Source organism: Rattus norvegicus, chromosome 7 (assembly GCF_036323735.1).
Source record: "Rattus norvegicus strain BN/NHsdMcwi chromosome 7, GRCr8, whole genome shotgun sequence".
Taxonomy (NCBI): domain Eukaryota; kingdom Metazoa; phylum Chordata; class Mammalia; order Rodentia; family Muridae; genus Rattus; species Rattus norvegicus.
This window is the reverse complement of record NC_086025.1, coordinates 7,861,001-7,887,842: the sequence shown is the minus strand read 5'-3', so window position 1 is coordinate 7,887,842 and position 26,842 is coordinate 7,861,001. Positions and strand designations below refer to the sequence as shown.

General features: G+C 42.9%; 1 protein-coding gene across 5 annotated transcripts in view; it reads left to right on the top strand.

Moving 5' to 3' along the window:
* The first annotated feature begins 11,467 nt into the window (after positions 1 to 11,467).
* Positions 11,468 to 26,842, top strand: part of Znf431l4 (zinc finger protein 431 like 4) — a 91,708-nt gene continuing 76,333 nt past the window's right edge. For 3 of the 5 annotated variants that reach the window (NM_001409176.1, NM_001409175.1, NM_001409172.1), the window contains exons 1-3: positions 11,477 to 11,605; positions 19,751 to 19,877; positions 20,073 to 20,133. In NM_001409176.1, the coding sequence (NP_001396105.1) occupies positions 11,603 to 11,605; positions 19,751 to 19,877; positions 20,073 to 20,133 (191 nt within the window). In that variant the 5' untranslated portion in view covers positions 11,477 to 11,602. Of the gene's footprint in view, positions 11,948 to 19,750; positions 19,878 to 20,072; positions 20,134 to 26,842 lie in introns of all 5 variants that reach the window. The other 2 variants (XM_006240824.5, NM_001409173.1) reach the window with 2 other exon arrangements.

Here is a 26,842-nt window from a genome sequence, read left to right as displayed (position 1 = left end):
ATCCTGAAAAATGTAATAGCTAGTGAAGCTAGGTTAAGATGTTTTTGCTACTGGCAAAACTTTGTGATGTAGAAAATCCTAGGAAACAATTTGAGGTTCAGAAAGGCACACATTTATTAGTTAAGGAAGAGACTTTTTAAGGCCAAGGAACAAGAACATTGGCAGCCCTGGCTGATTTGACTCTCACTGAGGCTGGACTGGAGATGATTGATTTCTTATGTCCATTTTTGTGCTCATCTTCCTGATATGGTTTAATAAAGATCACTGATGAATAGATGTGTATTCTGATAATTTAAAGTAGCTGTGACTAGTTTTTTAATATAAAAGCTTAGACTTGTGATTCTTTTAACATTCTTATAAGATTGCTTTTAAAAGCACATGTGGCCCAGGAACTGCACTGCAGCCTAGGACAGGCCCCATCTGGTCTCCATCTGCACCCAGAGCTGGTGGGGCTGTTGTAAGATCCCTGAAGTGGCCCTACATCAGGAGCACCATCCACAGAGCAAGGCTTGACAAAGTGACCGTTGCAATAGCAAGAGGATATAAGGTTTATTGATCTATGTATGTAGGGTTGCTCATCCACACAGGGAGAGGCAACCCCAAACCCAAAAAGCACACAACTTTTATTCTTTACAGAGGGCAGACTTCAGCAACAGGGTCAGCTGGCTTATTCTCATTGGTGGAACACAGGACAAGGATCTGGTCAGGTATTGGTTGGCCTGCTCAAGGGGCTGTTCTTGGCTCAGTTAGGTACTTTCCTCAGCCAGCCCTACACCTGGCCTTGGAGAATCACTGGGAAAGGGCTAAGTTGGCGCATCCCTTGGGGGTGGGGGGTGAACTGAGTGGTCGGGCAGGGTCAGGATGACATCTTGTGGTTGTTCTTGGAATCTACCACAGGGAGGGATAGGGAGAACAGTTGTTTTTGTTTTGGCTAGTTTCCATTAAGCCTGGTCACTCTGTCCACCAAGACCTTGCTTCTGTATTCCCAGAACTTCGTTCTTACAGCTTTGATTCTTGCATCTATGAAACTTATTTCTTCATTCCCCCCTTTTTCTTTTGTCATGGTTTTAATCTTAAAATCATAAAGGCCTCATCACTAGCGATGGGCCCATATTGTTGCCTTAACAGCATTATGTGTACTGCGCTAATATGTTCTCTAATAAAAGCAACTAAGTGATATAAAATGCAGGGGCCAAAAGTAAGCAATAGCAGGAGTATGATCAAAGGTCCTATAAGAGCAGAGACCAAAGTTGTAAACCAAAGGGAAGAACTGAACCAGGTTTCAAAACAACTTTTATCTTGAGCTCTCTGTCTTCTTCTTTGTTCTAAATCTTCTCTAATCTTAGCTAAATTGTCTTTAACTTTTCCTGAATGGTCTATGTAAAAACAGCATTCTTTCTTCAATGCAGCACACAGACCTCCTTATTTAAGGAATAACAGGTCTAATCCTCTCCTATTTTGAAGGACCCCTTCTGAGAGGGAGGTCAGGGATTCTTGGAGGTCAGTTAAAGTCTTTTCTATCCTTTCAATATCTAAGTCAATGGCAGCTCTTAATTCTCCATAAGCTTTGTATTATAAGGCAATAGTAGATGTTCCCATAGCTGCCCCTGCTGCCCCCAATCCCACCCCCAGTTACCTGCCAGAGTAACTCCCAATTCCTTTTTGGGTCTTATTAATCCTCTAGTATCTGGATCCCAATAGTTCAGGATGTCCTCATAAGGATGGTATAACTATCTAGGCACGATCTGAACTAACACACAAATGTCATGATTGCTTTTTAGAACTACCAAACTTATACAGGTTGTGATCCCGGAGTCAAGGGCCCACCAGCTGTCTAGAGGCAGACGGAGATACCCAGTTAGACTCTCTACCAGAGGATAAGAAGCACTACACAGATGTTGATGGGTTTGTGGGACCTGACCCACACAAAGGCCTTCTCCAGTGACAGCTGAGAGGGTTAGGCGGACTTGTTGCTGATTCCACCTGCAATGGGAGGCTTCTAGAGAAGCGTTAAGAGTACTAACATAAGCAATGCCTTCATAGTAAGGGGGTGCTACATCATAGCATAGCCAACATCGTTTAGTCATTTCAGGGTTTGTAACATTGAGTACCAAAAAGGCGTTGGTAGGCCTACTGAGGAGAGGGTTATGACTTAAATCTAATTGTGGAGATTGTATTGGGGGCATGGGTAAAGTCTTCTGATCTACATGGGGTGTAGATGAACTCATTAGCCAACAGGGTGATTGCTTCAGCAGGCCCAGATCTAACTCGAGTAGTGGGTAGTGGAGCGTTTGGAAGTAGACGGGGATGGCTCAGGGCCGAATTAGGGCCTACTAGAACATAGGGAGTTTCTATATTAAGCTTAGTGGTAAATATTGATCCATCATCATATCCATCAACATAAAGTCTGAGGTCCCAATAATATCCTCTCACCCAATTAGTAGCCTTTTCCCCTTGGTCAGTAAAGGTAATATGGAGTGGATGACACCAGTCCCATTCACACTCTCCTTTTGAGAGAGTATAATTTGCGGCTACTGTAATATAGTCCCAGTTTGATTTAGGATTCCAGTATGCCTGTCCCGCAGTTTCACAACCCCAACTTTTACAATAATATTCTTCAAGGCCTCCACACTTAGGATTGAGGGACCTCTTTCGATGGGACCCAGGGCAAACATAGACCTCCTGTTTTCGAAGTAACTTTCTCCAGCGTTCGTCACAGCAACCCCCATGGAAACGCCTGGTGGTGTCCCAGTCCCAGGGTGACCCACAGGTATGGGAGACTCTATAAAAATCAGAATACCCTTCTAGATCCCATCTTGGAGTCCCTGCAGCTAATTTACACGTTAGGAAATAGGTCTGGCCACCATTGGTTGGTGACAGCAACTTTAAAAATACTCCATACCACATCTCTGGCTGGATTGATCACCATCCAAGTCAGGTTTTGTGGCTGGTGAGGATTGGCACTAGATGTGTATAAGGGGAGAGAACTAAGACAAAATATCACTGTTAGGAGGAGGGGGAGCCCCATTCTCAGTTTTTTAAATGACTTTTAACTTTGGAGTGTTCTCAGTGGCCTGAATTGTCCAATCATGACTGCTGTTCTTTGCTTGTGCCGGCTGGGCTGCCTTTATGTGGGATTCGTGGATCCAGGCAGCTATCCCATCTACCTTGATGGTCATCGGGGTGGTTAGCAGCACCAGGTATGGTCCTTTCCAATGTGGTTCAAGCGTCTGGGCTCGGTGTCGCCGCACGTAGACTGAATTTCCAAACTGGAATGAGTGAGATGTCTCAGGGGTCCCTGGCTCGTAGGCGTTTGCCAGCTGTGACCACACTTCTCTTTGTTCCAGTTGCAGTCCCTCCAACCTAGCATACAAGTCACTTTACTATGGCAAGTGGGTTTGAGAACATCTCCCAACACCATCAAGGGTGCGGGGGTCCCAAATAGAATTTCAAAAGGAGTCAGGCTGAAGTGGGAAGGGGTGTTCCTAACTCAGAAAAGGGCCAAAGGAGCTCCACCCAGTCTGTGTCAGTCTCCATGGTCAATTCAGTCAGGGTCTCTTTTAGAGTTCTATTCATCCTCTCTACCTGTCCTGAGCTTTGAGGTCTGTAGAAGCAATGCAATTTCCAATCGACCTCTAAATACCTGGCCACTCGCTGGCTTACCTTGGCAATGAAGGCAGGGCCGTTATCTGACCTGATTACCTTGGACATTCCAAATTTGGGCAAAAATTTCTTCCAATATCTTCTGACAACTACCGAAGCTGCTGTCTCTTGCTTGGTGGGGAAAGCTTCTACCCATCCTGAGAAAGTATCTACAAACACTGGGAGGTTCTTATAACCATACTTTTCTGGTTTGATTTCAGTGAAGTCCACTTCCCAGTAGACCCCAGGCCGGTCTCCACGGAGCCTCCTACAAGAGTCAACTTTATTCATGCAAACATTTACCTTTTGTTATGGTACACAGTTATGAACAATTTGCTTCACCAGGTGTTTTAGCCCCGGAACATAATATTTAGTCTTTAGGACAGTTTGAGTCAATTTGCTCACCCCGATGTGAGTCCACTGATGCATTTGCTTAATCATTGCTTTGACTGATTCTTGAGGAAAATTTTCTTTTTCTCAGGTGTATACCAAATGCCTGTTTTCTGGCTAAACCACTTCCATGGCTTTTTGTTATAACTGCTAGGTCTTCGGCAGTATACTTGAACTTTAGATCTGTCACATAGGGGCCTTTTAATACCATCACAGGGGCTGCATCTGAAGCTATAGCCTGAGCTTCTTCCCCCCCCCCCCAGAGGCCGTATCTGAACATTTCTTTTTTCTTTTTTTTTTTTAATATATTAACTTGAGTATTTCTTATATACATTTTGAGTGTTATTCCCTTTCCCGGTTTCCGGGCAGACATCCCCCTAATCCCTCCCCATCCCCTTCTTTATGGGTGTTCCCCTCCCCACCCTCCCCCCATTGCCGCCCTCCCCCCAACAATCTAGTTCACTGGGGGTTCAGTCTTAGCAGGACCCAGGGCTTCCCCTTCCTCTGGTGCTCTTACTAGAATATTCATTGCTACCTATGAGGTCAGAGCCCAGGGTCAGTCCATGTATAGTCTTTAGGTAGTGGCTTAGTTCCTGGAAGCTCTGGTTGCTTGGCATTGTTGTACATGTGGGGTCTCGAGCCCCTTCAAGCTCTTCCAGTTCTTTCTCTGATTCCTTCAACGGAGGTCCTATTCTCAGTTCAGTGGTTTGCTGCTGGGATTCGCCTCTGTATTTGCTGTATTCTGACTGTGTCTCTCAGGAGCGATCTACATCCGGTTCCTGTCGGCCTGCACTTCTTTGCTTCATCCATCTTGTCTAATTGGATGGCTGTATATGTAGGTAGCCCGAGCTTCTTGATCTGCCTGGTTATTTCCTCAGGTTACTAGAGAGAGTTTCCTTTCTGATGCCCCAGGCAGTGTATGACACTCACTTTTGTAGGTTTCATCAGGGCTTCAAGCAGTGCCGGGATCTCAGGTTTGTTTTTAATCTCTTTGCCCCCTGAAGTCAGGAGGCCTTGCTGCTGATAGATAACCCCATGTACGTGTGCAGTGGCAAAGGCATACTTGCTGCCAGTGTAGATGTTGACCCTCTTGTCCTTCACCAACTCCAATACCTTTGTAAGGGCAGTAAGTTCAGTTTTTTGTGCAGATGTCCCTTCAGGCAGGGCCTGGGCCCATATCATGTCATGTCCATCAACTACTGCTACTCCTGCTTTTCGCTGCCCTTCCCTCACAAAGCTGCTGCCATTGGTGAACCAACTAATTTCTGCATCTGGAAGGGGCTGATCTGACAGATCTTTGCGCCAACCTGTGCCTCAGCCAGCACCTGCTTACATTCATGGAGAGGAGGCTCCAGGTCTGGATCTGGCAACAGCGTGGCAGGGTTTAGACTGATAGGTTGGGCGAATGTTATTCTATCAGAGTGGAGCAACACTCATGCGGGCATAGGTCAGCCATCAATCAGGGGGCTGTCAGACCACACTTTCCAGTGCGTGTGGTGCCGCGATCACCAAGTCCTGACCCAGAGTCAGTTTATCTGCATCCTTGACTGATAAAGCTACAGCCGCTACTATGCGCAAGTGGTAGGCCATCCTGCAGCCATGGAGTCTAATTTTTTTGACAGGTATGCCACAGGTTTTTTCCAGGGCCCCAGTTTCTGGGTGGGGACCCCTTTGGCAATACCTTTGTTTTCAGCTACAAATAGATGAAAGGGCTTCATTACATCTGGGAGACCCAATGCTGGGGCTGACATTAAGGCAGTCTTAATAGCATCAAATGCCTGTTGCTCTTTGTCTCCCCATCTAAAAGACTGTTTATCTTTTTTCCTGCCCCCCACCCCAGATCGTTTATCTTTGGTAAGGGAATATAGTGGGGCTGCCAACTCAGCGAAACCTGGAATTCACAATCTGCAGAAGCCTGCAGTGCCCAGGAACTCTCTAACCTGTTTTGGACTTGTTGGTGGGGGAATATGAAACAGTTTCTTTCCTAGCTTCAGAGATCCACCGTTGTCCTCCCTTTATTAAATAGCCCAAGTAACTGACCTGTTGTTGGCAGATCTGTGCTTTCTTAGCTGATGCTCGATATCCCAGTCTCCCAAGTTCAGCAAGTAAACATCCGGTTCCTTCTAGGCACTATTCTCTGCTCTCTGTCGCCACCAATAGGTCATCTACATATTGCAAAACAGTTACCTGAGGGTTGGAGACTCTGAAAGCAGCCAGATCTTGGTGTAAGGCTTCGTCAAAGATGGTAGGGGAGTTCTTAAGTCCTTGCGGCAGACGAGTCCCTGTCAATTGTCCAGTTGTTCCTGACTCAGAGTCTTTCCATTCGAAGGCGAAATACTCCTGACTCGAGGGAGTCAGGGTCAGGCAGAAGAAGGCATCTTTGAGATCTAATACTGTGTACCACACCTGTTTAGGTGACAAGGTGCTCAAGAGATTATAGGGGTTGGGCACCGTTGGGTGTAGGTCAGTTACTCGCTTGTTTACTTCCCTCAGATCCTGAACCGGGTGCTGGTTTTTGTATTGGAAGAATAAGGGTATTCCAGGCAGAGTGGCATTGTCTTAGAATACCCAATTTAAGAAGGCACAGGGTATGAGCTCTTATTCCATCTCGAGCCTCTTTAGACATGGGGTACTGCCGGACCGCTATGGGAGAGGCCTGAGCTTTACGTTCAACAATATTTAGCCTTGCCCATGCCAGCTGTCTCTGCCCAAGCCTCTGGTAATTCGCAGAGCCACCTGTTCATTTTCTTATCTTGTGGTTGTGCCTGTTCAAAAAGTCTATATTCATCTTCTAGTTTTACAGTCAGGACCTGTAAGGGCTCGCTCTTCCATCCTTTAACTACAGGCCCTTTGGGGAGGAAATGGATTTGAGCCCCTAATTTGGTGAGAAGGTCCCATCCCAGCAATGGGTATGGACATTCTGGTACAACAAGGAACCTGGCCTACGCCTAGGTCCACCGTTCTTTGGGTAGTCCATGAATATTGCTTACTCCCAGTATCCCCTTGTACCCACGATTTCATGTGGGACAGAGGCCAATTAGTTTCCAGTAAGACTGGATGTTGTACTCCTGTATCTACTAAAAATCAGTTGGGCTTCCCCTCCACTTTGAGAGTTACCCTGGGTTCGGGGAGGGGTTCTGAACCCTGACCCCTCTATTAACTATCTTTTCTTTGCATCATCAGTACTCTGGGGTTTGGGGTTCTCTTCTTCTCGTGCTGGTAAGGGCAGTCTCTTGCCCAGTGCCCCTTTTTCTTGTAGCACATACACTGGTCCCTAGTCAAGGTCTCTCTTCTGTTGCCAGGTACTGTCGTACTGGACTCTCACTGTCCTCTAGCCTCTTCTACCATGGTGGCCAGGATTCTGTGGAGATTTTTTTCCTGCCTTTTATCTCTCCTTAACTCTCTCGCCTCCTTTTCTTTCTGTCTTCTGTCTTCCCTGGCTTCTTGCTCTATTTGCTTTCTTTCCTCTTTGTCCTCCTCCATCTCTCTGTTACAAAACACTTTCTCAGCTACTTGCATTAATTCTCTTAGTGTCTTATCCTGCAAACCCTCTAACTTTTGTAGCTCCCTTTTAATGTCTCTGGATGACTGGTCTATGAAGACAACTGTGATGGTAGCCTTATGTTCCTCTGCTTTGGGGGTCATAGAGTGTAAATTGGTGGAATGCCTCTATTAAGCATTCTAGGAACACCAAGGGGGATTCAGTCAGCCCTTGGACCATTTCCCTTACCTTGGTCAGATTAGTGGGGTGTCATGCTGCCCCTCGGAGACCCACCATCAGAGTCTGATGATAGACTTTCAAGCTCCCTACCTTCAGGGGAATTGTTCCATGTAGCCAGAAGCTGGAAAGAACCCAGGTGTCCTTCAACAGAGGAATGCATACAGAAAATGTGGTACATCTACACAATGGAGTACTACTCAGCTATTACAAGCTTGGAACACCTAAGAAAAAAAATTCACAGATCATTTGAAATTCAAGAAGAATGAAGACCAAACGTGTTCTTCTTAGAAGGAGAACAAAATACTCATGGGAGGAAATACGGGGACAAAGAGTGGAGCAGGGACTGAAGAAAATGTCATCCAGAGACTGCCCCACCTGGGGATCCAGGCCATATGCAGCCAGCAAAACCAGTCACTATTGTTGATGCCAAGAAGAGCTTGCTGACAGGAGCCTGATATGTGTGTCTCCTGAGAGGCTCTGCTAGAGCCCTATTGATACAGATGAGGATGCCTGCAGCTAGCCATTGGATTGAGTATGGGGACCCCAATGGAGGAGTTAAGAGAAAAGAATGGAGGAGCTGAAGGGGTTTGCAACAGCATAGAAGGAACAACCACATCAACCAACCAGAGCTCACCAGAGCTCCCAAGGATTAAACCACCAACCAATGAGTACACATGGAGGAACCCATGATTCCAGCCACATATGTAGCAGAGGGTGGCATTGTCCAGCAACAATAGGAGGAAATTCTGTGATTCTGTGAAGGCTTGTTTCCCCAGTGTAGGGAAATGCCAGGGCATTGAGGTGGGAGTGGGTGGGTAGGAATGGGAGCATGTTCACAGAAGCAGGAGGATGGTGGAGGAGGTATGAGAGAGGGGGAAAGAGGATAACATTTGAAATGTAAATACATAAAATGTTCATGAAAAATAAAATTAAAAAGAAAACAAATTGTTAGCATAAGACATTAGAATAAAAACATGATACATTTACATAAAATATTGCTTTTAAAGATAATTGATAAAATAATTAATCCCTTTTTTGTAACCACAAATTGCAGCCTGCCCCTATGAGAAACTGGCTGAGAAAACTCCCTTGCTTGCTCCTTGCATTTTGTCAATCTCTAAAATGTTGCTTAGTTACAAATTTTACATGGCTTCTTGGGTATAATTTGGTTTCTTTACCTGTACTGCATGCTGTTGTATCTTTTAAAGGCTTAGGGAACATACTGTTTTTCATAGTCACTCACTAGAAGAAAAATAGAATGTAATCACATTGTCCTTTTGTACTGCTTGAAAAAGTTTGCTAGGATATATAAGCCATGAGAGAAACAATAAACTTGTTGGGACTTCGTCCATCCATCAAATATGTATGTATGTATGTGTTAAAGCCTGGGTAAAATGTCAAGGTCTAGGCAACTGTTACCTGAATAGCCCGCCATTTTAAGGAATGTCATATGTTTTTGCTGTTGCTAGGAAACCTTTTGCTGCCAAGACTGATTACATATTTTGTTTAGTTTTGTGCCCTTGGAAACCAACCACATTAAAAGTCAACAGAAGTGTTTGTATAGTTACTCACTGAGCTTGGAACCGAAATCATCACCCTGCAGCCATTATTGCAATTGTGTATAAGCTTTCGTTGTATTTGCCTTTATAAGCTGCCCCTGGTTCGCAAGTTAAGACATAAGTGTTATACAAGTCCCATCATGGTAGACAAGTTAGGACGTGAATATTAGACAAGGCAATTCTGCTGTCACAGTTGAATACCTTAGCCAATGGGAGCAGTATACTATACAACAAAGACAGGTCACTAATTAATTCCCTTATCCCTAAATTCTGATTGACAAAATAACTTGGCATAAATGGTTGTAGCTTGTGGGCTTGAACACCCTGTAGGATCTTAATTTAGGGTCATTGTTCAGTCCCCAAATCTGGACCATGGCCATGGTTGACTAGTCCTGGGGCACATTCTCATAAACTGTCCCTGTCTGACTGAAATTGGTTTCTGTGTGATTTGTGAGGCAATTCCTGGACCTCCACAGTATGTAGATGTATAAAACTTGTTTGGGTATCTGTTGGAATCTGCTCCATCCACCAACTGTGTGTATATGTGTATGTATCTATATATGTTTGAAATGATTGGGGCCTGCTTGTTGGAATTTTGTTCCATCTACCCACCAGGTATTTGTGTATTTGCATATATATGTGTATAAATGTGTATGTGTGAAATGCTGGGAGCCTGCTTCCTGGAGCTTTGCTTCATCCATTCATTGGGTGAATGTCTGTCTGTCTGTATGTATGTATGTATGTATGGAAAGTTATTGGAGTCTACCTTTTGCTTCATCCATTCAATGCGTGTGTGTGTGTGTGTGTGTGTGTGTGTGTGTGTGTGTGTGTGTGTGTGTATGATTTCCTCTCTTTTCTTTCTTACTGGCCCCTAAGAGTTAAGAGTACAGAATAATTTGCTGGCCATGGGGTACACCAGCTCCAGTGAGTCAAGCTTTATTCTCTCAGAGAAAGTCAGCTGAGTAATTTCTCTAATTACTGGTTGCTGCCATACAGCCAGTACCAGTCCAGATAGTGACCAGAACCCTGTCAGCCCTCCTTAGTGCTGATCAGTTCTGATCCCAGTCACCAACAGCATACCTTACTGCCTGCCCTGCTCTAACCTGTAGTGTCAAAGACCAGTGCTGAGAACTTTGAGCATTCCCCTCACTGTACTCTCAGAAAGAACCAGGGTCAATACAGAATTTTTGGTGGCTATCTTTATGTTCACAATAAGCTGGTGTAAATAAACATGAGCTTATGCTTCGAAAACGTGATATGCTTAGTGTGCTGGAATGTGAAGATAAGGACCCTGGCATAGTCATCTGGGAAGGGAAGGCAACATTGCTAAAGCTTTTCTGCTGTCTCCACATATATCAGAGCCATATATGTTAATAAATGTGCTTAACATGAGCCATCAGGTTTTGCAAAACATATTGACCTCAACCCTTCTATTCTATCCTGGTCTTCTTGTCCCAGGTCCTTACCTTCTGGTCATCTCCACTTGGGGGTTGGGGGCAGTAATTGTTGGTATTTAGTGTCTTAGAGCAAGTTGCTTCTCTCTCTCTCTCCCTCTCCCTCCCTCCCATCCTCCCCTCCCTCCTTCCCTCCCTCCCTCCCTCCCTCCCTCCCTCCTTCCCTCTCTCTCTCTCTCCCTCTCTCTCTGGTTTTCCCTGACTGTCCTGAGACTCTCCGTAGAATGGGTTTTAAAGTTTTGATGTCCTGCTTTCACCTCCCAAATGCTGGCATGGTAGGCCCCTGTCACAACAGAAAATGTTAATGTCTTGAATACCAATATGCAGGGGAGAGAGGAGTGATCAATCCTAGGTGTGCCTTACTGGAATTGCAGATGCTTGATGAATATCAAATTTTATATCCAATATTAAATTTGACCTAGGTGGGCTAGGCATCCTTAGTTGTGAGGCACTGCGCTTTGTAATAATCCGTGCATACTAGAGATCCTATGCCTACTCGGAGAAGTGTCTACTGAGTGCAGGAACAGTGCAAGGAACAAGTTCTTCTGCAATGTAAGCCTCTGCAGGTGTGGGACAATTCAGTGCCTAAGATGGAAACAGGAGTTCCGAATCACTGGGCTGTTAAACTTAGAACTCTGTCTCTCCTGTCACTCAGCTCTCACTATCCAATCAGGGCCTCCGAAAGGACTGTCATTCAGAATGGGGAGGGCACTTCCGGTCCACCAGGCTGGAGGCCAAGATAGAGTGCTGAAGACAGGGCTCTTGGTCTTGTGAGTTACACTGCTACCCGCTGGCGGAAGCTGAAAGGATAGTGGGGAGAGCTCTGAATTCGCGTCATGGTGAGCGGGGCTCCATACGGGGAGGAGTCTTTGTAGCCCGCGTGGCGTTTGTTCCGGGGTGCGCGAACCGGCATGATTTGGTACCCCATGAAGTCCCGTGAGTTCCGTGGGGTTCCTGCACCTCCAAGGCCAGAGCAGGACCCCTGAATGACTTAGACATGATGAGGCCTGCGCGGAGAATGGGAAGTGTCGCCTTCATGTGAAAACATCCCTGTTGACGTCACCACGCAGCCAGCACCTCCGCTGCTTTTATTGTTGCTGGGGAAGGCAGATTTGCTGACGAGCAGAGCCCTAATTACTCCAGCGTCTGTCTTATAGAAGTTCTGCATTTGGCACATTCAGGTGGAGGATCGGTCTGCAGTTAACTGCGCCGGTGTAAAGTCTGCGTTATTAACACAGTCGCATGTAGATGCCACGCTGGGCCAGACTCAGTGGGTTTCCTGGTCTCACGTTAAAATTGACCCTATAGTAATTGTGTAGTTTTTTCCCCCCTAAGTTTATTCTCATATTCAGTCACTCTCTTTATTCTTTCCCAGACAGATCATTTGTTTGTTTGGTTTTTTTTTCTTCTTCCTTTTTCTGTTGTTGTTGTGGGTTGTTTGATTTGCTGTCCTTTTTTTGAAACAAGAGTTTCTCAGTGTAGACTAGGATGGCCTGGAGCTCACAGAAATCCACTTGCTTTTCCTTCCCTAGGGTTGGAATTAAAGAATGAACCACACTGCCAAGCTACAGTTCAGTTTTGATTGCAGTTGTACTCATAATGGGAAGTCCGAGGATGATCCAGTCTTTAATACTTAGCCTTGCCTCGATCAGTTTTCATTCATGATTTCCTTTTCTCATCAGTTTTCTGTGGTTGGAGCATAAATTGTTAGGCTTTTTACTGAGCTTTCGCTGAATCTGTAGCTTAAATTCTGTATTTTTGTAACATGCTAGTGACATAATGCCAAGATGTCAGCAAACCACAGAGTTGCTTTCTTCTCAAGGTTGGCTCAGCTCCCAGTTGAGGCAAGCCCACCCCAGTTTATCCCCGAGCCTTTCTCAGGAGGAGCTTTTAAGCACAAAACCCATGTTCTGGATTGGCAAACTTCAGTTAAGGAGAACAGTAAGCCAGAAGGGGAACTATAGAAGCCACAGAGCCAGGTTAGTTCCTGAAGAGATTGCCTATAACTGCGGACGTCGATGGATAAGGCCTTTGTTTTTACTGTTGGCAGGTGGTGCTGTCTATGTGCTGACTGACTGTACAGTCATCATGGAGTCAGTTGTGCTAAGGTCTGGGCCCATGTTCCATCCCCACTGGTCTTAGTGAATGTGTCAAATCATGGACTCATTCTATTTCAGTTTAAGATGCAGGGCCCCAGTGTCAATCTGGTCAGAGTGAAAATTAAAGACCCAGTCAGTGCTGAAAGCAGATTCCTTAGGGGACCAAGAGAACAGAGACCAGTATCAGTTATCTCCCTAACCATGGGAAGTTTTTTTAAATTACTCCTGATCAATTAGCAAAGAAACAGCAGGCCTTCTTTCCAAAGCAAGACACGTTTTCTTTTATCTCAGGAGAAGTAAATCTAAGACTTTTCAATTTTGTAGGGTCACTTTTATAAGGGGATCTAACTTGTTTTATTTGAGGAACAAAGTTTTGATACCATTCCATCCTGATCAACCCTTCTACTTAGTTTGGCAAGCATCAGAAGAGGCATGTACAGTCAAACCATTAGTATATGCTCACGAAGTACTCTCGGGGGCTCAGTAATATTGTTATTCAGATGAATTAATCTGTGAAGAAGAACCTTAATAAGGGTTGTCCCTAGACACTGTGAATTTTGTCAGTCAGTGGGCTGAAAGTCCACTGGTTTGTTCAAACCCATATGTAGTACTAAGGGGGCATGTGTCTGAGCATCTAACAGTCTTGGCTGAATTCTGGCTGGGAATGTTAACCTCCATCCTCAGAGTCCCTTTCTGTGGAATAGAGGTTGATTCTCTGGGTTTTACCTATTTCCCCCAGGCCAGAATCCCTTTAACAGAAGTTTTCTGAAATCCCCAGTTTTAGAAACCCTATTTTTGTAATGGAAACGTTCTTCATTCTGGCAACCAGGGAACTCAACTACAGGGCACGTGTAGACTGTAAAGTTTGTATTTCTATCTGAATAGGTAAACCCCTATACTTTTCCTTTCTGTAGTAGAACTATACATTTTAAAGTGGGCATCAGTGAGCAAAGGTTAAAATGAATATGGGTTGCTGGTCTGTATGTACATTAGGTAATGTCTTCTCTGTTTATACTTTTCTTAGTTTCCAAATTCAGTCCTGAGGGCAGGGGGTTGGACCATAACCCTCATTTCATACCAAACATAAGACTCAGGTGGAGATGGAGGGTCAGAGAGTAGAAGGACCTGGAGAACCAATGGAACCTTAATTTGAGTGGGTCTGTAGTCAGTTATAGAGTTATTTGATAGCAATCGTGTTGTCTACCTTTTGATCTGGGTGTGGTGGATCCATGGTGCAATGCCTTCTACCTTCACTACCAGACGAGTGGAGAGAATCACCTTTTAGGGTTTGTCCAGGTGAGTTCCAGTGTTCCTTTGACCAAATATCATTGGATTGGAACAAGGGCAAACTGGTGGTGGACATGCGGGTGGACTGTTTCTCTCAGGTAGTCCAATAGTCTTTATGGAGGACTGGAGTGCCTGTAGGGACTTGAGAAAGAATAGTTGGAGAGTTCTGCCAACTGCAGTCTCTGAGCCTGTGAAAGAAGGTAGTGTTTTATGAACAAAATCTGACAGTGGAGTACATCTCCCACTACGTGGGGTGCAGCTGGCCAAGGTAAAAGCAAAGGAAGGAGGCCTAGCTGTACTTTGGTAGACTCTAATGAGAGTTTTGTTACAGGTTTTTGTTTGTTTTGGTTTTTAAAAGTGTCTTGTTTGTTCTTTTTACCTGGCCAGGACTCTGAGGTCTATATGTGGAATGAAGTTTTCAATCTGTGTCTAAAGCTTTCGCTATTAATTGAGAGATTTTGGCCAGGTCATTGCTGGACCCTGTTGCTCGGGGAGGCCAGATCAGTTCCTGGGAGTTTTTTAAGGTACTATTTGAGTAGTTTTACTGCAGGTGGGGAACATTTTTCGGCCCTGGAAAAGGTATGTATAAAAACTAGCAAGTACTTTCATCCCCCCCAGTCAGGCCAGATCTGGTGAAGTCAGTTTTCCCAGAGTTCTTTGGGATCTTGGTCTCTCATTTGGACCCATTTCTGGATAAGGGATCCCTGATTTTGATTCATTTGAGCATGGACCTGGCATCCTGGGCTAGGCTGTCCAGTCTTGGTGTAACATACTTTGGTCTGGGCAACTCAGAAAGTTTCGTGGACCCAGATGGGTAGCTTGGTGAGGTTAGTTACCAGCAGCCCTGCCAGCTGTTTCTGGGAGAATGATCTTCCGCTCTGGTGGCCTCCATCAGCCTGTGGGTTTGAGACTGTGCACTTCCTTACTGTGGAGTCTCGGGCAGGAAGAGGTGCTGCAGTGTCATCAGAGTATCAACACCCACCATTGCTCTTACGTCCATTTGTGTGGAAGCCAGGTCAGAAGTTTAGCAGTGGAGGAGAACAGTTTGTAGGGGAAGCCAAAAGGAGTCTAGGAGGGGCAAGATTTTTTAATGTCTCCTTTTGCCCAGTCACGGTGAGAAGTCCTGTTTCTGTGTAGATCACAGTGTAGACATGACTGGTAGTAAAATCATAGTCTCAGCCCATGTGTTTGGTGGTGGACTTTCCTTTTCTACCTGAGAGCCTGGGTCAGAGCAATCAGTCCTGCTGTCTGGGCTGAGGAGCCTGGCTTGGACCCAAATTGTTTCAGTTATAGTAACTGCTGCAGCTCCCACTTACTCAGTTTCAGCTTTTGCTTCCTGACAGTTGTGCACCAGCATCTCTGTTATTAGACAACAGGGGAGCTGTACTGGAGTGTGGGTCAGAAGTAAGTCCTGGTACTGGGCCACAAGGCACTGACAGGCAGTGTTTGGTGCTTCTTGGGGAGGGGCTCACCATGTCATGTGGTGCTGTGACAGTAAGATCCTCACCTTGTTTGTTCTCTTAAGTATAAATGTGCCTCATTATCAGAGAAGGTAATAGTGGCTTTGAGTTTATGCAAAATTTATCCCAATAATCAGTTTTATTTTGTTAAATAGCTTTTGAGGCACCTCTAGAAGCTGCAAATTTTTTTAACTCTTTAATCTTTTTTTCTAATATCTGGAACCAATTGGTGACAAAGAAAATCTTTTTAGCTGCTGTCTTTTAATCTTTCTAAGAAGTACTTAATGAAATTGCTTAGAGTCACCTTGGTCAGTGTTGCACAGAGGGAAAATCTGCTCTGTCCAGGCTGTGTTGCCTGGCAGCTGTCTCCCTGCGCAGCCACAGGCAGAGCTTTTACTTCTCTCAGAGAATGGCGGTTTTATGGGTCACTGGTTGAACAAGAGACATAAATTAGGGAAGAGAATGGCTTAACTCAGAAGACCATTTCCCCCTCCCTAGGACTCTTATAGTGGGCAGAATGAGGGGATGACTTCTTGGTGAAACTACTTCCCCTCCCCGTGTGTATGATGATTAGATATCTCAGGGGTAGGGTTTTGGGTGTGGCCTGAATAAGAGGCCAGGACTCTCCCCACCTCCACACAGGGACCACCCCAGACTGTAATCAGGAGTCTAGCAACAAACAAACAAACAAACAAACAAACAAACAAACAAAACCCCCAAAAATAGGTGATCCTGCTCTTGGAGTGTAACAGATGGATAGCTTTTCTTTCCTTCTTTCTTCCTTTTCTTTTCTTTTCTTTCTTTCTTTCTTTCTTTCTTTCTTTTTTGCTTTTTTTCTTTTATTGGATTTTTTAGATTTACATTTTAAATGTTATCCACTTTCCTAGTTTCCCCTGTAGAAACCCACTATCCAATCCCTCAATTCTGCTTCTATGAGAGTGCTCCCTCACCCACCCACCTCCCCTTGCTTTCCTGCCTTGACACTGGGGCATCAAGCCTTGGCAGGACCAAGGGCCTCTCCTCCCACTGATACCCAACAAGGCCATCCTCTGCTACAGATACAGATGGGCAATAGGTTGATCCCTGTGTCCTCTAAGGATGGTGGTTTAGTCAACAGGAGCTCTGATTGGTTGGTATTGTTGTTCTTATGGGGTTGTAAACCCCTTTAACTACTTCAGTTCTTTCTCTAACTCTTCCATTGGGGACCCCATTCTCAATTCAGTGGTTGGCTACAAGCATCCACCTCTGTATTTGTCAAGCTCTGGCAGACCCTCTCAGGAGACATCAGGCTCCTGTCAGCATGCACTTCTTGACATCAACAATATTGTCTGGGTTTGGGGATCTGTGTATGATGGATCCCCAGGTGGGGCAGTCTCTGGATGGCCTTTCCTTCAGTCTCTGCTCCACACTTTGTCTCCATATTTCCTCCTGTGAGTTTTTTGTTCCCCCTTCTAAGAAGGTCTGAAGTATCTACACTTTAGTCTTTCTTCTTCTTGAGCTTCCTGTCGTCTGTGGATTGTATCTTGGGTATTCCAAGCTTTTGGGCTAACATGGACTTATCAGTGAATGCATACCATGTGTGGTTTTGTAATTGGGTTACATCACTCAGCATGATATGTTTTAGTTCCATCCATTTGCTCATGAATTTCATGAAGTCATTGTTTTTAATAGCTGAGTAGTACCCCATTGTGTACATATACCATATTTTTTGTATCCATTCCCCTGTTGAAGGGTGTCTGGGTTCTTTCTGGCTTCACTATTGCTCTGTAATACTGCTGGAGGTCAGGGATGGTGATTCCCCCAGAAGTTCTTTTATTGTTGAGAATAGTTTTGGCTATCTTGGATTTTTTTTTGTTATTCCAAATGAATTTGCAAATTGCTCTTTCTAACTCTGAAGAATTGATTTGGGATTTTGTTGGGGATTGCATTGAATGTGTAGATTGCTTTTGGTAATGGCCATTTTAACTATATTAATCCTGCCAATCCATGAGCGTGGGAGGTCTTTCTATCTTCTAAGACGTGAAATTCTTGTCATACAGATCTTTCACTTGCTTGGTTAGAGTCACCCCAAGGTATTTTATATTATTTGGGACTCTTGTGAAGGGTGTCATTTCCCTAATTTCTTTCTTAGCCTGTTTATCCTTTGAGTAGAGGAAGGCTACTGATTTGTTTGAGTTAATTTTATACCCAGCCACATTGTTGAAGTTGTTTATCCTCTGGTGGAATTTTTGGGATCACTTCAGTATACTATCATATAATTTGCAATAGTGATATTTTGACTTCTTATTTTCCAATTTGTATCCCTTTGACCTCTCTTTGTTGTCTAATTGCTCTGCCTAGGACATTATTGAATATGTAGGGCGAGCATGGGCATCCTTGTCTTGTCCCTGATTTTAGTGGGATTGCTTCAAGTTTCTCTTCATTTAGTTCGATGTTGACTACTGGTTTGCTGTATATTGCTTTTGCTATGTTTAGGTATGGGCCTTGAATTCCTGATCTTTCTAAGACTTTTATCATGAAGGGGTACTGAACTTTGTCAAATGCTTTCTCAGCATTTAATGAGATGCTCATGTGGTTTTTGTTCTTTGAGTTTGTTTATATAATAGATTTCATTTATGTGTTTCCATATATTGAACCATCACTGTATCCCTGGGTTGAAGCCTACTTGCTCGTGATGGGTGATTATTTCATTGTGTTCTTGGATTTGGTTTGGGAGAATCTTATTTAGTATTTTTGCATTGATATTCATAAGGGAAATTGGTCTGAAGTTCTGCTTCTTCTTTGGGTCTTTGCGTGGTTTAGGTATAAGTGTAATTATGGCTTTATAGAATGAATCAGGTAGTATTCCCTCTGTTTCTAGTTTGAAGAGTATTGGCATTAGGTCTTCTTTGAAGGTTTGATAGAATTCTGCACTAAATCCATCTGGTCCTGGGCTTTTTTTTTTTTTTTTTTTTTTTTGGTTGGGAAACTTTTAAAGACTGCTTCTATGTCTTTAGGAGTTATGGGACTGTTTAGATAGTTTAACTGATCCTGATTTAACTTTGATACCTGAAATCTGTCCAGAAAATTGTCCATTTCCACTAGATTTTCCAGTTTTGTAATAGGAACTGATGATTTTTTTGAATTTCCTCAGGTTCTGCTATTAAATCTTCCTTTTCATTTCTGATTTTGTTAATTTGGATACTCTCTGAGCCTCTGATTAATCTGGCTAAGGGTTTATCTATCTTGTTTATTTTCTCAAAGAACCAGCTCCTGATTCTGTTGATTCTTTGTATAGTTCTTTTTGTTTCCAGTTGGTTGATTTCAGCCTTTAGTTTGATAATTTCATATAATCTCCCTTTGTGCTTTCTTTATTGTTTCTATTTCCATTTTTAAATCCTGGATGGGTTTTTTCAATTCCTTCACCTGTTTGGTTGTGTTTTCCTGTAATTCTTTAAGGGATTTTTGTGTTTCCTTTTTAAGGGCTTTGGTTGTTTACTTGTGTTGTCCTGTATTTCTTTAAGGGAGTTATTTATGTCCTTCTTAAAGTCCTCCATTCTCATCAGAAAATGTGATTTTATATCTAAATCTTGCTTTTCTGGTATGTTTGGATATCTAGTATTTGCCTTGTTGGGGGAGAGCTGGGTTCTGATGATGCCAAGTAGTCTTGGTTTCTGTTGCTTAGGTTCCTGTGCTTGCCTCTCGCCATCAGGTTGTCTTTGGTGTTAGCTTGTCTTGCTGTCTCTGACAGTGGCTTGACCGTCCTGTAGGCCTGTGTGTCAGCACTCCTGTAGACCTGTTTTCTTTCAGCTACATTTGGAAACAGTGAGCTCTGCTCTCAGTTGTGTAGGCACTCCTGGTGACTGACTTTCAGCTCTCAGTGCAGGCAGAAGCCCAAAGGGTCCTGCCCCTGACTGCTCCTAGGACCCTGTGCCCAGAGGGCACAGATGGCACTAGGCAGTTTCCTCTTGGGTTGGGAATGTGGGCAGAGAGTAGTCTCCTCTGAGTTCTCAGGAGTGTCCGCACTTCTGTGGGTCCAGCTCTCTGCCCCCAGGATTTGGGTGAGGGAGCTGTGTGACCGGTTCAGTTCAGTTCAAACTATACTTTTACAACACAGTAAAACACCATTTTTATTATGTATTTGTGTGGCATATTTTAGGATCCAGTAACCTATGATGATGTGCATGTGAACTTTACTCATGAGGAATGGGCTTTGCTAGATCCTTCCCAGAAGAATCTCTACAAAGATGTGATGCTGGAAACCTACTTGAACCTCTGTGGTATAGGTAAGAACTAGAGTTTTCTTCCACTTTTTAATCTTAAGGGGCCTTTCTTAGAGATTGGTGCTCTTCTGTGGTTTTTACTTTGAAAGAGGAAGTGTGTGAGGAATTAATCAAGCATTGATCTAAGGTTTGCCGAAGATACTAATTTCAATTTTTCATAGTTTTCATTAATATACATCTTCTCATATTGTATTTTAGGGTGTAAATGGGAAGACTGCAACATTGAAGAACATTGTCAAAGTTCTGGAAGACATGAAAGGTAATTTTCATGTGCAAGATTATATATATGTGCCTCTAAGGAAATATCAATGTGCCCTGGAGTTTTTTTTTTCTCACAAAAAATGTTTCTAGAAGTGCTCATAATTTTTTTTGGGGGGGGGTTCTTTTTTTTGGAGCTGGGGACCAAACCCAGGGCCTTGCGCTTCCTAGGCAAGTGCTCTACCACTGAGCTAAATCCCCAACCCCATAATTTTTTTTATTAAATTATTTTATTTATTTATAGTCCAAATGTTGTCTCCCTTCCCCAACCCCACTCTGAGAGCTCTTCACCCCACTTCCTCTTTCCTATGTCTCTGAGAGAGTACTCACATACCCACACACCCACCCCTGCCTCACCCTCCCTAGCACTCCCTTGTCCAGGGGCATCAAGACTCTACAGGTTTAGGCATGTCCCACTGATTCCAGGCAAGGCAGTCCTCTGCTACATATGTGCCAGGGGCACAGATCAGCCCTCTTTGGTTGGTGGCTTAGTCTCTGGAAGCTCTGAGGGGTCCGGGTTAGTTGACACTGTTGTTCTTCCTGTGGGATTGCCATCCCCTTCAGCTTTTTCAGTCCTTCCACTGACTCTTCCATTGGGGTCTCTGACCTCCATCAAATAGTTGGCTGTAAGTATCTGCCTCTCTCTTAGTCAGCTGCTGGTAGATCCTCTTAAAGGACAGCCATGCTAGGCTCCTGTTTGCAAGCACAACATGGTGTCAGTAATAGTGTCAGGGTCTGGTGTCTGCATACGGGATGTATCCCAAGTTGGGCTGGTCACTGGATGACATTTCCTTAAGTCTCTGCTCCATTTATGTCCCTGTATTTCCTTCAGACAGGAACAATTCTGGGTCAGAAATTTTGAAGGTAGGTGGATGGCCCCATTCCTCCACTGGGGGCCTTGTCTGTCTACTTCAGGTTCCATTTCCTGACTCTTGGACATTTTGGTTAAGGCCAACCCTATTGAGTCCTGGGAGCCTCTCACATTCCAGGTCTCTGGGACGTTCTCTAGGTTCTCTTCACACACACTCCCCTGCCCCCATACCCCAAAGCTACATGTTTCCAATCATTCTCCTGGCCCTCTGGGTTTCTCTCCTGTCTCGCCCCATATGTGGTCCTCCTCTCCTTCCCTCTGCTTCCCATGATTGTTTTGTTCCCCTTACAAAGAGGGATTGAAGCATTCTCATTTTGGACTTCCTTCTTGTTAAAGTTTATACAGTCTGTGAGTTATAATGTAGGTATTCTGTACAATTTTGGCTAATACCCACTTATCAGTGAGTACTTACCATGCATGTCCTTTTGTCTGGGTTACCTCACTCACTCAGGATAATATGTTCTACTTCTATCCATTTGCCTGAAAAATTCATGATGCTCTGGTTCTTAGTGGCTGAATAGTATTCTATTGTGTAAATAAACATTTTCTGCATTCATTCTTCTGTTGACAGACATCTGGGTTATTTCCAGCTTCTGACTATTGTGAATAAGGCTGCTATGGACTTAGCAATGGGAAATTTTCTTGTCCTTATGGTTTTGTGAGGCATCATTTAGGTATATGCTCAGGAGTGGTATGGCTGTGTCCTCAGGTAGGACTATGTCCAATTTTCTGAGGAACTGCCAGACTGATTTCCTTAGTGGTTGTACCAGTCTGCAATCCCACCAGCAATGGAGGAGTGTTCTCTTTCTCTATATCCTTGTGAGTGGGGTGTTGAAATCTCCTACTATTATTGGGTGAGGTGCAATGTGTGCTTTGAGCTTTAATAAGGTTTCTCTTATGAATGTAGGTTCCCTTGCATTTGGAACATACATATTTTGGATTGAGAGTTCATCGTTGTGGATTTTTCCTTTGATGAATATAAAGTGTCCTTCCTTATCTTTTTTTATGACTTTTGATTGAAAATCAATTTTATTCGATGTCAGAATGGCTACTCCTGCTTGTTTCTTGAGACCATTTGCTTGGAAAGTTGTTTTCCAACCTTTTACTCTGAAGTAGTGTGTCTGTCTTTGTCAGTGATCTGTGTTTCCTGTATGCAGCAAAATGCTGGGTCCTCTTTATGTATCCAGTCTGTTAGTCTATGTCTTTTTATTGGGGAATTGAATCCATTGATGTTAAGAGATATTAAGGAATAGTGATTGTTGATTCCTGTTATTTCATTGTTAGAGGTGGAATTATGTTTGTGTGTCTCTCTTTTATTGGAATTATATTTGTGTGTCTCTCTTCTTTTGATTTTGTTGCAAGGAAATTACTTTCTTGCTTTTTCTAGGGTGTAGTTTTCCTCCTTCTGTTGTAGTTTTCCATCTATTATCCATTGGAGGACTGGATTTGCAGAAAGATATTGTGTAAATTTGGTTTTGTCAAGGAATATCTTCTTTTCTCCATCTATGTTAATTAAGAGTTTTGTTGGATATAATAACCTGGACTGGCATTTGTGTTCTCTTTGTGTCTATCTCATCTGCCCAGGATCCTCTGGCTTTCATCATCTCTGCTGAGAAGTCTGGTGTAATTCTTATAGGTCTGCCTTTATATGTTACTTGACCTTTTTGCCTTACTGATTTTAGTATTCTTTCTTTGTTTTGTGCATTTGGTGTTTTAACTATTATGTGACAGAAGGAATTTCTTTTCTGGTTCAATCTATTTGGAGTTTTGTGGACTTCTTGTATGTTTATGGGTATCTCTTTCTTTAGGTTAGAGAAGTTTTCTATAATTTTGTTGAAAATATTTCCTATCTTTTTAAGTTGGGAATCTTCAGTTTCTTCTATAGCTATTATCCTTAGGTTTGTTCTTCTCGTTGTGTCCTGAATTTCTTGGATATTTTGGGTTAGGATCTTTTTACATTTTACCTTTTCTTTGACTGTTGTGTCAATGTTTTCTATCTTCTATCTTTTGCATTGTGTTTGTGATGCTTACATCTATGACTCCTGACCTCTTCTCTAGGTTTTCCATCTCCAGGCTTATCTCCCTTTGTGATATCTTTATTTAGATCCAGTATGGTTTTTTTTTTTTCAATTTTTTCACCTGTTGGGTTGTATTTTCCTGTAGTTCTTTAAGGGAGTTAGTTATTTCCTTCTTAAAGTCTTCTATCCGTTATCATGAGATGCGATTTTTAAATCCAATTGTTGCTTTTGCAGTGTGTTTGGATATCCAGTATTTGCTTTGTTGGGAGTACTGGGGTCTGATGATGCCAAGTATTCTTTGTTTCTCTTGATTAGGTTCTTGCTGTTGCCTTTTGCCATCTGGTTGTCTCTGGTGTTAGTTTGTCTTGCTATCTCTGATTGTGGCTTGACCTGTTTCTCTAATCCTGTGTTTCAGCACTCTTGGACACTGGCTTTCTTCCAGTGGGATCTGGGTACAGAGAGATGTAGGATCGGGTCAGCTCTAGAAGCAGGCAGAGTCCTGACCCTGACTGCTCCTGGGTTCACTATTCCTGAGGGCTCCAGGTGCCCTCAGAGCAGAAGTGGTGGTCTTACCTCTGCTCTTAGGTGTTTCAGTACTCCTGGCAACTGGATTTCAGCTCTGGGTTTAGGTAGGGCCTGGAAGTATCCTGTACCTGACTGCTCCTAGGTTCCTATATCCAAAGGTTCTCTTTGTTTCTAATTGGTTGATTTCAGCCGTTAGTTTGATTATTTCCTGCCATCTTTCTCTTGGGTATGTTTGCCTCATTTTTTTCTAGAGCTTTCAGCTGTGCTGTTTACTTACTAGTATAGGATCTCTCCCATTTCTTTATGAAGGCACTTAGTAGTATATCACTTAATAGTATGTATTTTCCTGTTAGCACTACATTTATTATATCCCATAAATTTGGGTATGGTGTTCCTTCATTTACAATGAATTCTAGAAGGTCTAATTTCTTTATTCCTTCCCTTATCAAATTATCGTTGAGTAGAGTGTTGTTCAGTTTCTATGAGTATGTGGGTTTTTTGTTTTTGAAGTCCAGCCTTAATCTGTGGTGTTTTGATGGAATACATGGGGTTATTTCAACCTTCTTGTATCTGTTGAGGTTGTTTTGTTTCTGGATATATGGTCAATTTTGGGAATGTTTCCAGAAGGTGGTGAGAAGAAGGTATATTTTCTTTCTGGGGGTTGGGGTGGGGTGGTGTTCTGTAGATATCTGTTAAATCCATTTGGTTCATACTTTTGTGAGTTTCAGTGTGTATCTGTTTAATTTCCTGTCCATTGGTAAGAGTGGGGTGTTGAAATCTACCCCTATTATTGAACTTTAGTAAAGTTTCTTTTATAAATATGGGTACACTTAGATTTTCAGAATTCAGACTTCATTCTGGTGAATTTTTTTCTTTTGATGAGTGTGATGTGTGCTGCCCTTATCTCTTTTGATGACTTTTGGTCGAAAGTATATTTTATTAGATGTCTAAGCCAGCTCATTCAGTCAACTGGGTCTCAAAGCAGGGAATGAGGATTGAAAGGACAAAGACAATTAGACAACATTGTAACATGACTCCAGCCAGTGCTGAGGCTGAAGCAGGTGTATTTTTTTCCAGCTGCTTTTATACCATTCTAAGAACATGCAAAGACTAAGGCCAGTTCTAGGTCAAGGAGCAAACAAGGCAATAAACAAAGTCCCATGTTCACTGTTCCTAGGGGATTATCAGGATGACCTCTGGTGAATTTATCTTGAGTTTGGATTAACCCAAATGTAAATATTCTTATCTGAGCCTACTTCCTGAATCCTAGCCCAAAGTCAAAGTCCTGCCAAATTCCTCCAAGGCAGCCCCAAAAGCTCTCCATATATCCCCCGTATCTCCATATTTATTCATGAATAAGACTGCACATGTCTTGGGTTCTGAGGTGAATGCCTTCCTTACCTGCTGTCAGATGTGCACTCTGGAAAGCAATGCATTTCCGTCTGAGGTTGGTGAGGCCCTGCACAATCTTATCCATCGTTATCTGCCAGCCTCTTACATTAACAACTCTTCTGGGGATCCATTGTTTTGTTGCAAGCCATGTATTTTTTTGCCTCCAACATATTGAAGTTGTTAAGGCAAGGTTTATCACAACGGGCAGGAGTAAAAACATTCCCAACGATAAGAAGAACTAGCACGATCAAGCTATATATGCCATTCTTGAAGCTTGACCAAGATGGAAACACTGACCTCAGGCCAGGAATAATTTTATCAGCAGTATCGTAGCATCAAAGCTCAGAGGAGCAACATTCTTTATATTCATAATCTTGGTATGTAAAGTTAAAACATCCAGAGAGCTGTTAGAATACCAAATACCGTGCAAGTGTCTTTGAATTATCCTTTGGTATTTAGCACGAAACTAATGATGACTTCTTATTCCTAAACTCTGAACCTCCTGTCCAATAGTTTGAATAGTATCAATAAGAATGTCAATTTGTTGTTCTAGATGTCTATCTAAATTCTCTTGAATACTTAGAGCCTTAGTAGCATTTTTTTTGCTAAAAAGTAGCTGTCTTAACTTCTTGTGTCAAAGTAATTGCAGAAGCAATGGGGATAGCTATTAATGTAATCAAAGTTGCTGTACCAGCAATAATCAAGCCCTCTATCCTCTTGCTTCTGCTTAAAGCCTGACTCACTTCTTCCAGTATTTGTAAGCTTTTTTTTTTTTTTTTAAGAATACCAAGGTCCTGCAATACTCACTGGCAATAAAACAAAAGCTGGTTGATGGCCCACCATAACAAACATGCCATGTTTCAACATACTAACACAATTAGAAAATGTACAGTCAATATAGCTTACATTAAATACTGTGGAAGAAACAAAAGTAATCTTCACATGGCCAATTAGTAAAAGATTAGGAGGCTTAACACATGCAGTAACACTTGTTTGAAATCCAGATCTTATTCCAGTTTTATCCACTGCAAATGTAACTTAATGCAAGGTAGTTGTCCATTTTCAAATATGTCTCTGAAAATGTCAAGTATCAGCCTTCCAAATGGAGACTCTCATTTCCTTTCTACCAATATTAGATTGATTTCTAGACCAGTCTATGACCAAGTCAGAATAACTGATCACAGAGAAGCGTCATTATAACGTCTCTATATGATTAATTTTCCAAAGGCAGTCTCCATGTTTTCTGTTTCACAAGTTCTAAAGACTTGAGGCAAGGCAGCTTGTCACATCTGGGATATAGGCAAGCAAAGCTGGGTCAGGAACATGTGCCCAATACAGCTTCCCTGTCACCATTGTGTGAGCAGTCAGCAAGCTTACAGTTGGCATCATTCTTTGTCCCAGCATTAGCATGTTTCACCAGTCACTCTGGAAGCTACCATGCTCTTTTAACATCCTGTGGAAAAAAACACAAACATGCCCTCTTCCCCGTATTAACACCTGATTGACATCATGCCATATGCCAGTGAGTAGGTCCGTCCATTTCGTCTAGGTATGAGTGTGTCTAGTTGTAGAGTGCATAGACACTCAACAGAGAGTTCCTTGGCTTCCAGATTTTTAAAATTTTAAAATAAAATTGGGATTTAAATAAATTTGTGGCATGCGGGGATATAATTCCCCTTTTATTTTATAAATATATTGTTTTAAAGTTCCATAGTACCTTGTCCTTGAGGAGTATAATGAATTATGATAATATGGGTAATATTAAATTGTCGACAGAAAGGCTCAAATGCTTGACTGCAATAGCCAAATCACACTGAATGCAAACCTTTTACAGTCCTAAGAATGCAATGAAATAGCATAAAAACAGTCTTTTAAATCTATGATAATTTTATATGTATATTTTG